The sequence below is a fragment of the Chaetura pelagica genome, unplaced genomic scaffold (assembly GCF_000747805.2).
Source record: "Chaetura pelagica isolate M959 unplaced genomic scaffold, ChaPel_1.0 scaffold559, whole genome shotgun sequence".
Classification (NCBI taxonomy): Eukaryota; Metazoa; Chordata; class Aves; order Apodiformes; family Apodidae; genus Chaetura; species Chaetura pelagica.
In genome coordinates, this window is record NW_009970722.1 from 434187 (window position 1) to 449401 (window position 15215).

Sequence of the window (15215 nt, forward strand, 5' to 3'; positions counted from 1 at the left end):
GTTAGAAAACCATTCTGTTCTTATCAGTCTTAGTTAGAACAGACTGTTGCTAGTTAAAAGAAATTATTCCTGCCTTCTCTATTTGCAGGGTTCCTGTTTTAATGTTTCTTTTTCTCCTCCTGATCTCCACCCCAGGCATTTGAAGACCCAGCCTCAGAATCTGGTGGGTGCTGCAGACCTCCCCGTGTCAGAGTCCTTGCATGTAAAGGGTGGAAACATCCTTATCTGAGAATGAGCAAGCAAGGAGAAAGGAAAAAACTTGTACATAACTGATTTCCAGGATAGGAAACAGCTGTCTGGGAATTCAAGTCAGCTACTGACCTTGAGAGAGCTGCTACCAACATTGCTATGCATGCCAGTGAAAAACACTGACTTTCCCAGATTACTTCTCTGGACCATTTCACCTTCAATGCCCATAAAACAGTTGCAGCTTGTTCCACAGTCCTCTTAGTCTTTGGTGATCTCCTGATACAAGACTAAGAGGCCTAGTAGTCTATTGTCTGATGCACTACTATAGAGCAAAGGTCTGTATTAATGAGAACTCTTTAGATCAATGTCAGCAAGACTATCCTTTGCAGTTTTTCCTTTATACTAAAGAAATTAAACACTCTGGTTTCACATCAGCCTGCAAAATTCAAGCCATTGAATTCAGGCCATCCTCACAGCCTTATCTCAGAAGCTGGCAGTGAATGAGACAGGAGAACCTTTTTGGAGATTAACATGTAGCTGCCCATATGACTAAGATTACCAAGAATATTCACAGCTACTTCTTCAGTGCTTCTACATCCAGATTTGTAATAGGGGTGATAAAACAAAAAACATGTCCATTTACCTTGGCAAAAATAAGTCACAGTGTGACTGCAATTCCATAAGAAAGAGCAGACATCCAACCTGTTATAGTATAGACATGTTATAGTATGCTGATACCCTACAAACTATGCTGTTTCTACCTCTCTAATACAAACTGGGCACAGTTCGCCTTTGGATAAGAAGGTCTTGGGATTGGAATTATTTTAATACAGAAAATTCATTAGAAGGCGTCCAAGTAGTCATGCTATTTCCCCATTTGTCAAGGAAACTGCCTCATCTGCAACTCCTCCTTCACTCTCAAAATTCAGCTACAGCAAGTTGTACAGGCTACTTACTACAGTAGGGTCTCCTTGCTTTTCTCTGAATGAACAACACCAAGACTCATTTTAGCATTAATGGCACATTTAGTACAGAATTTGCACCTACTTGATTAAAAAACAGTGAAAAATTGTACTCATTTTTCAACCAAAATGGGTGGCATATAAATGAATGCAACCCACAGGACAATTATTCATATTCTTTCCATAGCAAACATTAACAGATTTTTTATTATATATTTTTTCTTTTTATCACTTCAGTAAACAATCGTCAGGGAGTTTTGCTGGAAGCTTGATCTCTATCTAATTTAGTAATTTAAAAATTACCTGGATGAGCTTTCGGAAAAATCTCTTTAAAATGCAGCTAAATACATTTTTTACCTGAATACTCAAAAAACAGCCAAGTGAAGCATTTGTTCTATTCTGGTCTTATTCTGTACATGACTGAATGCATAAATCCAAGGTTCTGGATCCAGCACACAAACCTTGAACCCTTCAGAAATTCCTTCTTCACAGTTTTCATAGATCTGCTGGAAAAAAAATCTTAGTTGTGAGTTTCCTTTTAAAACCTCTCAAAGCTGTTACATATGACAGCTTTGCTATGTTACAACAACATTAAGGGGAAAATCCTGGACAAAGTCTAGGAATTACAGCATAGAAACTCCCCCTTTCTTAGATGATGGAACAAAGTTTAAAAAATAAAAAACAAAGAGAAAATGCAGCCCAGTGCAATGGAGATTTGTGGTACAGCAACTGCTCTTTTAATTTAAACACTGACATGAATGACTAAATTTGATTTTAAGCTTTTAGAGGCAAAATGCTTTGAGAAGCATGGCAAAAGGAAAACACAATATATAGGATGAGTTAAAAACAAAAGGAACAGGCCTTGTAAATAAGCCCCCTTCAAAATAATGTAATAAAGGTGAAAGGAAGAACTTCTGAATATATTTTTCTAATTAAAAAGAAGAAAGATAATCATTAATTTATGCATGACAATGACACAAAATGCAGCCTGCTAAAATGGCTGAGTCTCACTGGGGCTGCATTTATGTTCTTCCATGTATTAAGAAATGCCTCAGTAATCGACAGAGTTCAGGGGTGCATAATATGTCTTACTGTAAAGAGCACCTGCTGAGACCATACTGGCCTCTAGTTTAAACATTTTCTACAATTAAAATACCTAAATCCAGAGGCCACCTGTTTCCTGCCTTAGCCTTCCTTGAATGCCAGAAGTTTTACTGTAAACACAGGTGAGCAAAATAAGATGCTGCCTGATATTAGGGGGCCTGAGGAATTTGCGCAACAGCTGAAGTGCCGGCAAGCTGCTTCTAGACTCCCAGTCCCTCAATTAAAACTGATGAGAAAAGCAGTATCCTCCCTTCCTCTTCCAGTGGCAAGCTGCTTACATGGGAATTCCCACACCAGGCTGGGACAGCAGCTATCCATCCAGCAGCTTGGTTTTGACAATAACCAGTACCAGATGTTCCAGCAAAGGCATAATAAAATGCAGAGAGAGCAATTGTGGAGAAAGCTACTCAGTTTTTCCCAATTTCCTCCTGGTCCATGGGCAATGTGCATATCCTGGGACATACTGCATCCCACAAAATTGGTCTGTCTATTCAGAAATTTGCCAAAAAGCTGTCCAGATAGCAACCCTGAATTCACTGCTGACTGGTAAAATAAAGAGACTGTGGACTGTCCTTATACTGTAGGACCCTTAAGAGAGGTTGGATTCCCATTTCAATTTCAGTCTAACTGTGAAACGTACAGAAGGTAAAACATTTCCAGAAATCCTAGAAAGGTTTTTTCTCATATAAGGAGACATACGAAGAAGTGCTGTCAGGTTAGTAGGAGTCTTAAAGGCTGGAAATAGAAACTGGAAAACACATCTGCAGGCCCAGTATTTCCCTCATAACATTGACACACCAACTAATACCAGCTGGAAATCAAGTCCTGATCATCAAGACAGTCAGTTGCTCAGATGTTGGCGGAAGATACCAACAGAGCAGCCAGTCTGGTAGCCCAGAAAGCTCTGCTTTTGAATATTCCCAATAGCCCACCAGTCCCTGGAGGAGAATCCTCCATGTCAGGAAATCCTTTCTGACATCTTTTCTACTATCTGAATCACTGCCCCCTGCAAGAGATTTTGCACAACACAAGTCTTAGGGTAAAATGGAAATCATATGAGGCTTGGGACCCCGTACAAACAGGCAGGGGAATTCCTGTGCTCTCCTTTCCCACAGGGTGGGCAGATGTGAGGCAGCTCTGATGCTGGAGCTGTGCAGCTCCATCCCTGCTGTACTGCTGCTGGTCCTTGTCAACCACTCTCAGCAGCACCTGTTCAGTCCAGAGGACTGTCCATGCCTGCTTGAATAGGCAAGACCTTGCAAACCAGGTAAAGATATTTTCTTTTTTTTCCTTCTGTTTTTTTTTCTTTAGAGGGCCTCACAATGAATCAAAATTACACCTTTTCAGAAATGCATAGAACATTTATTCAATACAACAGAAGTGTACAAATATTCTGAAAGACAAAAAGGCAAGAAATAAGTCCTGATTTCTTACTGCCTAATGCACTGTTGATGCTGTGCACCTGGTATCAGGAAGCTAGCTCCTACGTGGGAAAGCAGTGAGGTTTCAGAATGGTTCAGTTATCTAAAAGCCTACTATTTTTCATCCCCTTTTGTTTTTTTGACCTGTGAGATTTTTTCAGCTGGTAAATTTTAATGTGTAAGGGCACTTACTGAAATGAGGTACAGTTATAATACAATAACAAACTGATTTACAGCATCTCTGCACAGAAACTGACAGTAGTACCAAAATTATTATAAGCTTTGGGACATGAACAAACACTTACAATTATGCAATTATGTTGAGACCATAAAAAAAGTTCTCTTCTGAGCAGTTCCTGAGCCAGGGGATAAGGAAAATGACCTGATAGTTAAAAGAGTATACAGCATATTTCAGCAAAGACTATAGCCACCATTTTTACATTGCTTTCTTTTCATATTATCAAAACTGTTACAAGGTACTGATCCATGCTCTGAAATTTCAAATAGCCCCTTTAAAAGAGGACTAAAGAGAAAATTAACAGTAGCTTTCACAGCTCTTGGTTGCACTTTTACAATTCAAAAATGTTACATCTCCCCTGCTACCATTGCTTCTTGCAAAGTATTTGAATTCATGTCATAAATTAAAGATAATAAAACAAAGGCTTCAAAATAATTTAATTGTTATATTTATTGTGGGAGAAATCTTGAATTTAATATTAAATACTACCCTTAAAGCCATTTGGTCATGCAGACAGCAACTACAGACATTTAGAAAATAAACCACAATTATATTTCCAAAGTGCTAATGAAAGTAGAAAATGAGACATCAGAGGTAAACAATCTTTTCCTCTCCTCTGACTCTACATTCTGCATCCTGCAGGTTCTCAGGCTGGTTGTTCAGCAGCTCTGTATCTACCTGTGGCAGCTGGATGAATCCCTGGTTTGGAATGTTTGTCTGGGGACTCTGGGTCTGTGATGCATTCAGATCTGTAATGAACAAGAGAAGAACATGTGACAATGCATCTTGTGTCATGCCTGTATCATCATAAATAGCAAATTCTGGCTTTGTCATTAGCACCATTTTCTGATTTGCTGCTTATGTCTAGAAAGGAAAACACTGCTGTATTACAAATTATACTACAGCCTGGTGAGAAGTACTTTACCCAAATTTACTGAAATCTCTTCAAGTCTGTCCACTGTCATCCAAGGGGTGATCACTGTCATTACTTTTAAAATATAAGAAATGTAGGTCCATACTTCATTAACCAGAAGTAATAATGTAAGAGTTGGGCTGCAGGGAAACATACACTACATAATTACTACTTTCACTAGTTAATAATTGTAAAATTAATACAGTTTCCATTGCTACACAGAATTTTATTTGCAAGTCTTCCTTTTATGGATGAAAAATAATCAACCAAGGATACGCAGGCAAAACTCTGCTTCACTGGCACTAGCAGCCTGTAACAGATGTATACTCATCAAACTTTTCCTGCCACGTTTATCTGTGTTTATTCATACAAACTACCTACTCTTTTCTTGTCTCAATATTTAAGGTGGGATATGGAAATACTACTTGCACCAAACACTAAGAAATTATTTTACAAGGATCTTCATTTTTTTATCTTTCCTATTTTCTCCTGCAAATGCAGACAATCAGGTACTTGTTTTCCAGCATTGAGCTCTGAAGGCTTTTGTGATGATCAATGCACTACTTAATAAATAAATAAATAAATAAAAAAATAAAAGCACCCCAACCCATGGTTTTCTCCTGAGTCAGCTTTCTCTACCACTTCAGAGCCTCAGGAACTACACCTCAGTAGCTGGCTTTTCTACATCTTTGCTTCTGCAAAGCAATTTTACCCTGAAAAGCTGCATAACAAGGAAGCATGTAACCTCATACCTAGGCATGAGAAAAGTCTGCAATGAACAGGAAGCAATACTTTTCATGTAATCTTGGCCCCACCAACTTCTGCTGTTCCATCAGAAGGGTTAACTTTTCATTCTTCCTGCTGCAAAAAGGACTCTGCAGGAAGAATGGGAGCTTAGCACCCCTCCAAGGCTTGGGTTAACACCAGAAGCAAGTAAACACAGCACAGGGGTCCTTTGAGCCTTGGTCATTCATGCAGAGAGCTAAAACAACATTTCATGCCTGCTCCTATCCCTAACACATCTAACATGAATGTGCAATGAAAATCTATTATAAAGGAGATATCTGGGTTTTTACACACTGTGCCACTGTAACTGGTGGCAATTTGATTTGACACCTGCCCACACTTGGCATTCCCCCAACACATATGGCTTCCACCAGTCTTGTTCACTGAGGCAGGACTTGAAGGCAAAATGAGTTTGTTGGCACCCTGCAAAGCCCAGGCTGGCCGCTGCTCCCTGTCACATATTGTGTGGAGCAGTGGGAGATGATTATGCGATGGGCATGTGGAAACACATCATATCACTGCTTCTGCCTTCAGCATCTTCTCACCTTTGATATTCACAAAGCTGGGGGTAGAAAACAGGCTTTGGCTCCCAGAATAAGCCACATGTATGCTATACCTCCTGCTGAGACTGCACAGTTGCTGGCAGGGGCAAGGTACGGATATGCAAGCAGTGCTTGGTCATAGTGGGATGACACAGGATGTTAAGAAAATTAATCCCAAATTCTCTTTCTGTTTAACACTGGATTTAAAGGATGAGGTTTCAGGCTTGGTGAATCTCCAGAGTAAATCTTGATTGCAGGTGAGTTATTTGCAATCTGTAATACAGCAGGATTTGACTTTCTAACTTAATTGAACAGCCCCATTTTGTTAAAAATGAGTTTTGCATTTATTTCTTTTTGATAGCCATATTAGAAAAATATTAAATTTGCAGCAAGAGAAGAAACCAGAAATATCTTGTATCTGTTTTTCTTTACGGAAACTGGATGCTTCAGTTTTATTTATTTATTAAAAAGAACCCTACCAGTTAAAGGTCCTCAGCCTCTAAACACTTGTATTTTGGGCTAATTTTACCCACGTTAATATTCCTTTTAAGTCCTGTGAGTCTATTCACCCAAAGTTATGTGCATAAGAATACCAGGCAACAAGAACTTACTTGAAAGATCTGCTTCCAAAGTTTATGAAGTACATAATTGGAGAGGCCTAATTACAAATTTGAAAAAACCCAGAAAAGAAAGAGAAACACCTTACGTGCAGTTATTTTCCACCATCAAACCTAAACAGTAATTGCTTCACCAATTAAAACAGTAGCTGTTTCCAAACCATTTCTCATTAACTGTTACAACTCAAAGCAACAGAGCTGAGCAGTGGAAACTACCAGCATTTAGGAAAAATAAATCCAATTCACTATTGAGACAAATGACTTATTGCTTGTTCAGCTGGGCTTTTTCTTTCAGTTTTCTGTTTTTGGTTTGGTTTGGTTTTGGTTTGGCTTTGGTTTGGGGGGGCTTTTTTGAGAGGATGGTTTTGTCTGTTTGTTAATTCTGTTGTGTCCTGAGAATGTGAACAGCAAGAGAGCACCCAGGAGGTGAGAACCCAGCTACCACTGGGTGACAAATGACCTGGAAAGGTTGTGGTTAATCCAGTAGAGTAGGGAAGGGGCTGGTTTTGGCTGTGCTTTGGGTGGCACTCAGCACAGGCTCTGCTTAATAAAAGCACAATATGCCCCTGGGCAGACACACTCAGCTTGCTGGCAGGGAGGGTGCCTGCTGTGTCCCTGCCCTGTGCCATGATGGAAGCAGCAGAGCCAGGAGACCAGCTGGTATCACAGGCAGCAGTGCAATGCACCCCAAGAGCAGCTGCTCAGGGAAGGAGGAACTGCCAGAACTGGTAATAACAGGTGAAGGGAGAGTGAGGAAAGGGGACCAATCCACCAGCAGCACAGGTTCTTGTTACGCACAGCAGCAAGAGCTACTAAGAACCCTCCTCCAAGCTCTATGGTGCAGTACTGGGCCTTAGCCCCCAAGAGAAGAATGGTTGTTGAAATCCTCCTCCTTACTCTCCCAAAACAGGGAAGAAACTTTTGGAACCAACCTTGAAAGCATCTGCTGCTACCTACTAAAGACCTCTGAGAGATTAGGATGTTAAAAAAAAAAAAAAAAAAAGCAAACAAACCAATTATCTGTGCAGACAGAAAAGCAGAAGAGCAGTGGCAAAGGGGGCTGTTACTGGAAAACGATGGCTAAGAAGTTGTCCCGGGCTCCCCAGGCAGCCGGGGCACCCACAGGAATCTCCCCAGGACCGTTCTCTGCAGCGCTACAGCTGATAGACAGAAGTTGGTACGGCTGAAGAGTCAGGCAAATAAGGACAATCCGCCTTTTAAAAGCCTCCTTCATTGTGACTGCAACTCACCTGCCCACCAACATCAGCCGCAAAATGAGTTTTATATTATCTCCTTTCTTTAAATTCAGCATTTACTTATCGGTTCCCCGGCTCCCCTCGGTCCTGCCGAGCGATGATCGGGCAGGCTGTGTTCAGCTCAACAGCGCGCCCACCAGACCAGCACCCAGATCACCAGCACCCAGACCACCAGCACCCAGACCACCAGCACCCAGACCACCAGCACCCAGACCACCAGCACCCAGATCACCAGCACCCAGATCACCAGCACCCAGACCACCAGCACCCAGATCACCAGCACCCAGCCACTCCCCCAGGCTGGGCTGGGCTCTCTCCTCTGCTTCCCTCCTGCACCCCTGAAACAGAAAGGACACGCAAAGCTGACTGTACCCAGCCACAGCCTTCCTCTTAAATCACTAACACCTAGGGAATACCTTTTTTCCTTCATGTTTATGTAAGTGCAGAAAACATTCCCACATTTCCAAGGCTTTAATGAAGCTGAGCTGTAGCTCAGATCCTCCCACAGGGTCTCCTGTGAGACTCCCAGGTCACTGCTCCCCCCTACTTCTGCAGCGGCCAAGGGCTGTTAGCACCTCACTGCATCCTAGAACCTGGAGTTTATGGGCAAACTGAAACACCCTTTAGATGCTTCTCAGTTATGCAAAATTTGTTTCTTCTACAACACTCCAAGTAACACTTTCCTGAAGAGCCAGACCCAGATCTTCAGCTGCACTATGTGTACCTTAGACAAAACTGAACAGCAGACCAGGAAAATCCACTCTTTCAACATTGGGCTGGTCAAACTCCCGAGCAAATGGGGTTGTGCTTGAGGGTGGAGGGGAGGTATTATATGATCTGTGACAACACTTCAACATTTTAGAGCAGTCCATAGCACAAAATTCCACTTAAGTCGACCTTTTCCTCCTCTTTACCAGCCGACACCATTATCATCAAACAAACAAAACCCAGGGATTCTCTGTTGTCTCCCCTGTCAATCTTCTCAAAAGAAGTTAGAGGCTGCTTCCACTAAACTCTGGGGGGAAAAAAAAAATAAATCACAAATTGTCTCATGTACACAGGGACATACTGCCAAATCCAACACTAAAAACAAATCAATTTTTTCCCTTGTTTTCCATTAGTTTAGCTCTGGTAGCATAAGGATAGGTAAACTGCAGAGAGACACTCTACTCCCCCAGAATAAAAATACTTTTGTTGGCCACCTGGATGCAACAACAACAGCAAACCACAGGCCTGCAGTGCGTTGGTGCAGCCTGAGTTTCTACAGGGACCTCAGTCCTCCAAATGGGGTCTCCAAGCTCAAACACGGCTAAAAACATGCTAGTGTTGTACGGGAAACAGAAAAAGTGGCACTTTGCATACTGACTACCATATCTTACTCTTCCTGTAGCACTAAGAGACAGGATTAGTGGCATGACATAAACTGCTGGGAAGATGAAGGACAAAGCAACAGCATTTGCAGGAATCTGAGATCAATACATACCAAAACAAACACAGCTCATGCTCCTCGGAGGGGGATGGGGGGATAGAAAAGCCAAATAAACAACTCGTTAGTCACACTGATTCTAACCTTTCTTCTGTTGTTACAGCACTTCCACATCAAATACACGCCGCTGATTTTCTCCTTCACCCCTTCTCTTCTCTCCCCTGTGGATCAGAGCTCTTCAGGTAACCCTGGAGTGCCCAATGATTATGGGAAGGATAGGAAGACATTATCAAGGCACTAGGGAACGCTCCAGGAAAGAAAAAAAAAACCTCTCAACTCTCTGTGCTTTTAATAGAAAGGCTTCCGTTTTTCTCTTCTGGCTTTGACCCTAATTTCACAGCATTACAGGATTATATCTCAGGAGGCCCCTGGTTCAAACTCCTCCTCAAAGCTAGGTCAGCTCTAAGGTTCATTCATGTTTTTTCCTTCCTAGCTGTTTCATTGATAGAAAGAGAGAGAGAGAGAGAAAGAGAGAGATAATAAGGGGAGGGCAGGTTTGGAGGCAATTTACCACACAGATTTTGTAGAAATCATATACATACACCGAATTCATTTGTTGTGACTTTCGGAGATCAGTGTCACATGTTGATCCTCTTTAAAAAATAAAATATCTATGCCACTATTAACACCAAATATGTTAAAGATTCTGAAAACCATTACACCTCTGAAAAGAATATATAGAGTTAGGTTTTGTTTTTACCTTTTATTTACAATAACTGGTGTCTGTTTTAACACCAAATTCATCTGGACTGACAGCTGACACATCAACTTCAGGCTGAAGTAATTTGAAATGGCAGAGCTGCTGTAGTTAATCCCCCCACTGGCACTCATGCATAATGCAAAGCACAAGCAGACACCTAAAAACCAGTGCTAAGTCTACTGGGTCTGGGATATTCAAAGGAATTCAATGGTAACAAGCTCTCATCTGCCATTAGAGTTCAATAGCAAATGGCAGCCTAACTCCCATGAGCTCCACTGAAAAGTCCCCACCGGCAAATCCCACAGCATCTCTTTATCTCTTGTCTCCAGTGATGCTCCCAGTGGTTTCCATGCAGATTTATTAGCAACAGCTGATTCCCCAGGAAACTCCAGGCACCTCAGCCTCTTCCTTTCCTCCTAGTGAAAGGCACTATGATTGATTTTAATTGGTTTTTTTCATTGTCTACTAAAATGTTCCCAGTTTGCAATGTATATTCCATACCAAAGGTTCAGTTGTATATAGAGCTGATGGTTGGTGGGAGAACAGGGAATGCCACTTGGCAGCACCAGAGCTGCCAGGGCAGTGCAGCCCTCCGTCCTGGAACAGCCAGGTCATGGCTGCTGCTGCATGGGTTCAAGTCACTTGGTATAAAAATGGCATCTATAAGCTTTGAGGGCCTGAAGCCTATTCCCAGAAGTTTCCCTGAGAGTTGATTTCTCAAATACCATTGAGAAACCAGGCTCTCACACCTCAGTAAATCTGATTTCACAGTGGGAACTGAATTAGGTTCCAGATCTCAAAGAACACTGAGAAAAAAAAATTGACCCTGAAGCTACCAAGGAAAGAGAAGCCTAATCCATTTCCCAGCCGACTGAATGAGGCAGGAAATCAATCTGAGAATTTTAATGCTGCTATTTACTTTTAACTAGCTAAACCCTATGAAAAAGCAGCAGCTGCAAATGTTAAGCAAACAAGCACCTTCATGAATTAGAGGTCTTTTCACAAAAAGCAGATGAGCAAATAGATCATAATAGATCCTATGTTAATTAGGCTTATCAGCTTCTTGACAATTTTTGTTTATTTTTTTTATAAGACAGAAAGAATTCAAAGTCTATGATGAGTAAGGTCTTCAGCCTAACACTTCTTCACAACTGTGTTTTGGATTTTTGAACATGCTAAAATTACTGGAAATGCCATTATTCAATATGTTTCTGGTCTTTGTTGGCTTATGAAAAAATGCAATTCATTTTTTAGGTTTTGCCCAGTAAGTCTTTAAAGAAGTTTGGTCTAGAGAACTTGGACCAAATTCTTCACCAAGACAAGATGTAAATTTATTCTACCAAAACTGCTTTATCATAAAGCTCCATAATGATTCAAACTCATTTATTTGATACTTGTCCTAGAGGTCCAGGTTTTGGAGTCATGCAATGATGCAGCTGTCTTGTCTTTTACTAAGGCTCACTAAACATACTATTTCTAACACTGGTGTTATCAAAGAAAAGATATTTAGAACATCTCAGGCTCAGACACTGCCATTGATACCACTGCGACATCAAGCTCATAGCATGCACCTAGGCTGAAGTAATTAAAAAATTTATCTTACTTACATAGCTATATTATCAGTTGTGTTGGCTTTAATCCACACGGCTTCTGAACTATTTTTGCCATCTTGTTTTTTCATGCATATCAACAACAGAGCCTTAAGAATAGTTCTGACTTCAAATCATAACTAGTCTGTGCATTAAACACCCACAGTTTCACCTTAGCAGGGCACACAGCCTGCCAGCTGTCTGCTTCTGCTTAATATTAATTTATTTAGGTATGAATTCCCTATTAAATTGTCTTTGTGCTAAGCTTTGAAGCTTTAGATGGTCAATTACAGACACACACGTGGTCCAACAGGTATTTTGCTAACAACGAACACATGTTTTATTGACCTACTTCTTTTCCAACTCATTAAACACAGCTGCACTCAAATGATCAAGAGAAAATAACCATAAAACCCCATGAACACCCTTCCTACAAAGCATCACAAGGAATGTGACCAGCTGCCGATGCGGGGCCACTACTGCAACCAGCACAAGGTACAGGGCACCTCTCCTAGGCAGGGGCCATTTGTCTGCCCACTAACTACAGTAGGGAAGCACATGAAAACTCCAGTAGCCCTTTTCTTTGGGTGTCTAATGTGGGTGCATCTGAAGTGGGCTGCAAAACTGTTTCCCTCTGCTCCATAATCTACAGAAGACATTTGGCCAGCAAGCTGAAGTCAAAACCAACTGCAGTCAGTGGGTAACGCTCCTGCTTGACAATTAGCTGGAGAAACAGAAATCCCATAAAGTTACAGACCCAAGCAGTGTTACCAAAGACTCAGCAGATGATGAAACCAGCCCCACTTTTGCTGCCAGCCAGCATATCCACACCCCTCCCTAGACTGCTGTCCCAGTTTGCACCCCACAAGTAAAACACACTGCAGTGAAACTTCCTCTCTATCCCTTCAGAGGAGAGAAACAGCATCAACTCTGAAAAAAAACAATCTGACACATGACTTAACTCCTTTTGAAACAAAAGGGGACATTTACACATCAAAACTCTTCTTTTGAGCTCTCTGTTACCACAGGCAGACATTATTGTGCTGATTAACTTTGCTTCATATTTTATGGATTGTTGTTGGGGTTTTTTTCAACTACAATTTTGCTTTGAAATAAACATTAAATCAAAGAACTTGGCAAACCACCAGTTTAGTCCCCAGCTTTTGGCCAGTCTTTCAGGCACAACACAAAGGAGCACGCTGTGGACTTCGGCAAACATTTTCTTGAGTAGCAGAAGGGCACAACTCCTGTTACGAAAGCTAAAAGAGGGAGGTCATGTATAAAACACTCTGAAGTCTCCTCCTAGGCACCTTGGTTTTACATGGTAGTTCCCCAACAACAGACCAGATCCATTGCTTCTTACTCATAAAAGCTGATGAAATCAAAACTCTAAGTGGTAGAGGGATACTGAGCCAATATATAGCATTGCTGCATAAGGAAAAATAAGGCAAAACACCTGTTTCAAATGAATTACATGCTAATCTTACACTTTATTAGAAGCTGCTGCTTGTTAACTAATGCAGGAAGAAATACGGGTGTTACTCTAAGTGTGACCATCTGAGACCTCCTATCTGATGGTCACAGACATACTTGTTCTCCCCTGACTCTCTAACACAGGGAAACAGCTGCTAACTTTGACTGCAGGTTAGGTATTAACACAGCCATTTTTTCCAGTTTTTTTAGTCTGGTTGGCAGGAAGCATATGCACTAATTATTTTTTTCTTGCAGTCATTGAAAAAAACAACAAAATCTGAAAAGTTGCTCTTTGCCCAAGTTTTGCATTGTAAATATAGGAAGTTTCAGGGTGTGATTAAATATTTTTAAATGGGTGCCCTATTTAATTGTTCAGTAAATGATCTGTGAACATAAAACTGCTGTGAAAACAGTCTGCATAAAAGCTAAAGGGGAAACTGTACATCAAAGGCAGAAAACAAATAAGCATGTGCCTCCATCCCTTCAGCCAAGTGCTTTCCTGGAGTGCACAGAACATACTTGGATCCACTTTCCTTTCTTCTGCTCCTACTTCTCATCACTATGGGCAACACTTGCCTTAACCTTAAACCTGAATTCATCACCACATCCTTCTAACTTGTTTTTCAGTTGTCTTTGCCTCTGGTCCCACAGCTGCACCTCTGTAGACCACGACTCCACTTTGGTCCAGCTCCTTCCGATGCCGTGCCAGACCCTCACTTTAGGCAGTGCAGTACTACACTGGTCTTATCCCACCACTCCAGAGAGTGAGCCACTTGCCCACAGCAGAAAAAAAAAAGTGATGCCATCTTTTAAAACAACCTTCTGCAGTAATTTTCACCTTCAGTTCAAAACTGTCTATGTTTAATGCAGAAGCTTTTCTTAGGCCCTTCCTGCTGCTGCTGTGCTGTAATGACAAGTTCTGCATAGGAGACAGCTTCGCTGCAGTTCTTGCTGTCAGCAGAAACCACCCTACAATTCTCAACCCCAATTAAAAAAATAAATAAATCTCTTTTCATTCTTGCCAAACACACAAGCTTTTCTGTCTGTCATGTGATCTTTAACATGGCATTTATTCAATGACTAGGCACATGAGTTTCTTTGACTTTCCTACAGCAGACTCTACACAAATACAGCCAAAGTACATTTATTTTTCCATCATTTATGTTCCAGCTCTAGAACAAACTTCCAAAGAACACTCAAGGAATCTCAGCAGGTGTCTGCTGCAAGTGTTCCTTTTTGATTAAACTAAAAACAATTTCCATAACAGCACCAAGGCTCCTCCTCTCTACAGCCCCACTAAAAATTTACACCTAAAGGAAAGTTTTTTATAGCATCTGGGGAGGCAGAACAAGATACTCTTTGAAATCTCCTCTAGCAGTTTGGCTACAGTAAATATAATTTACATGGAAGACAATCCGGTACACCTGTGATGAATGCCAGTAAAAGACAGACAGACATCTTCCCCAGTTTCTCAATAAATATTTAATAGCAGATGCTGCTGAGGAGGCTTCATATTACTAAGAATTCATTACTTTTACACAACACACTGCAGGTCATTTCCTGGAATAAGTATTATAATAAATAATTAAAATGACATTGTACTGTTCAAAATAAGCCAGACAGATAGGCTTGGTGATTCAGCTACATTATTTTACAGGGTGTGTTTGCATACTCAGTATCTTGCAAAATTTGACTGTCCGTAAACAGCTTCTCCCAGCCATTAGGATGCATTACTTACTCATACTTACGCATCTGTTTGAGGCTCGGACTTCATTACAAAAAATATACAAAACATTTTTAATGTACTAAAGCAGGGCACAAAACCAGGTCTCCACCCACAGATCATATTAACCAAGTAAAACACACAGACCTCCCAAGGTATCTTCCTGACATCAAACAACAATTAGCAAGACTGCTTTTCCTGAGAGATCACCTCTTT

The 15215-nt window shown here is 41.1% G+C and overlaps 1 protein-coding gene across 1 annotated transcript in view; it reads right to left on the reverse strand.

The window, feature by feature from the left end:
* Positions 1 to 4502: 4502 nt before the first annotated feature.
* ARHGEF28 (Rho guanine nucleotide exchange factor (GEF) 28) overlaps positions 4503 to 15215 on the reverse strand; it is a 109160-nt gene continuing 98447 nt past the window's right edge. The window contains exon 38 of the mRNA XM_010006381.1: positions 4503 to 4663. Within this exon, the coding sequence (XP_010004683.1) occupies positions 4503 to 4663 (161 nt within the window). The remainder of the gene's footprint in view (positions 4664 to 15215) is intronic.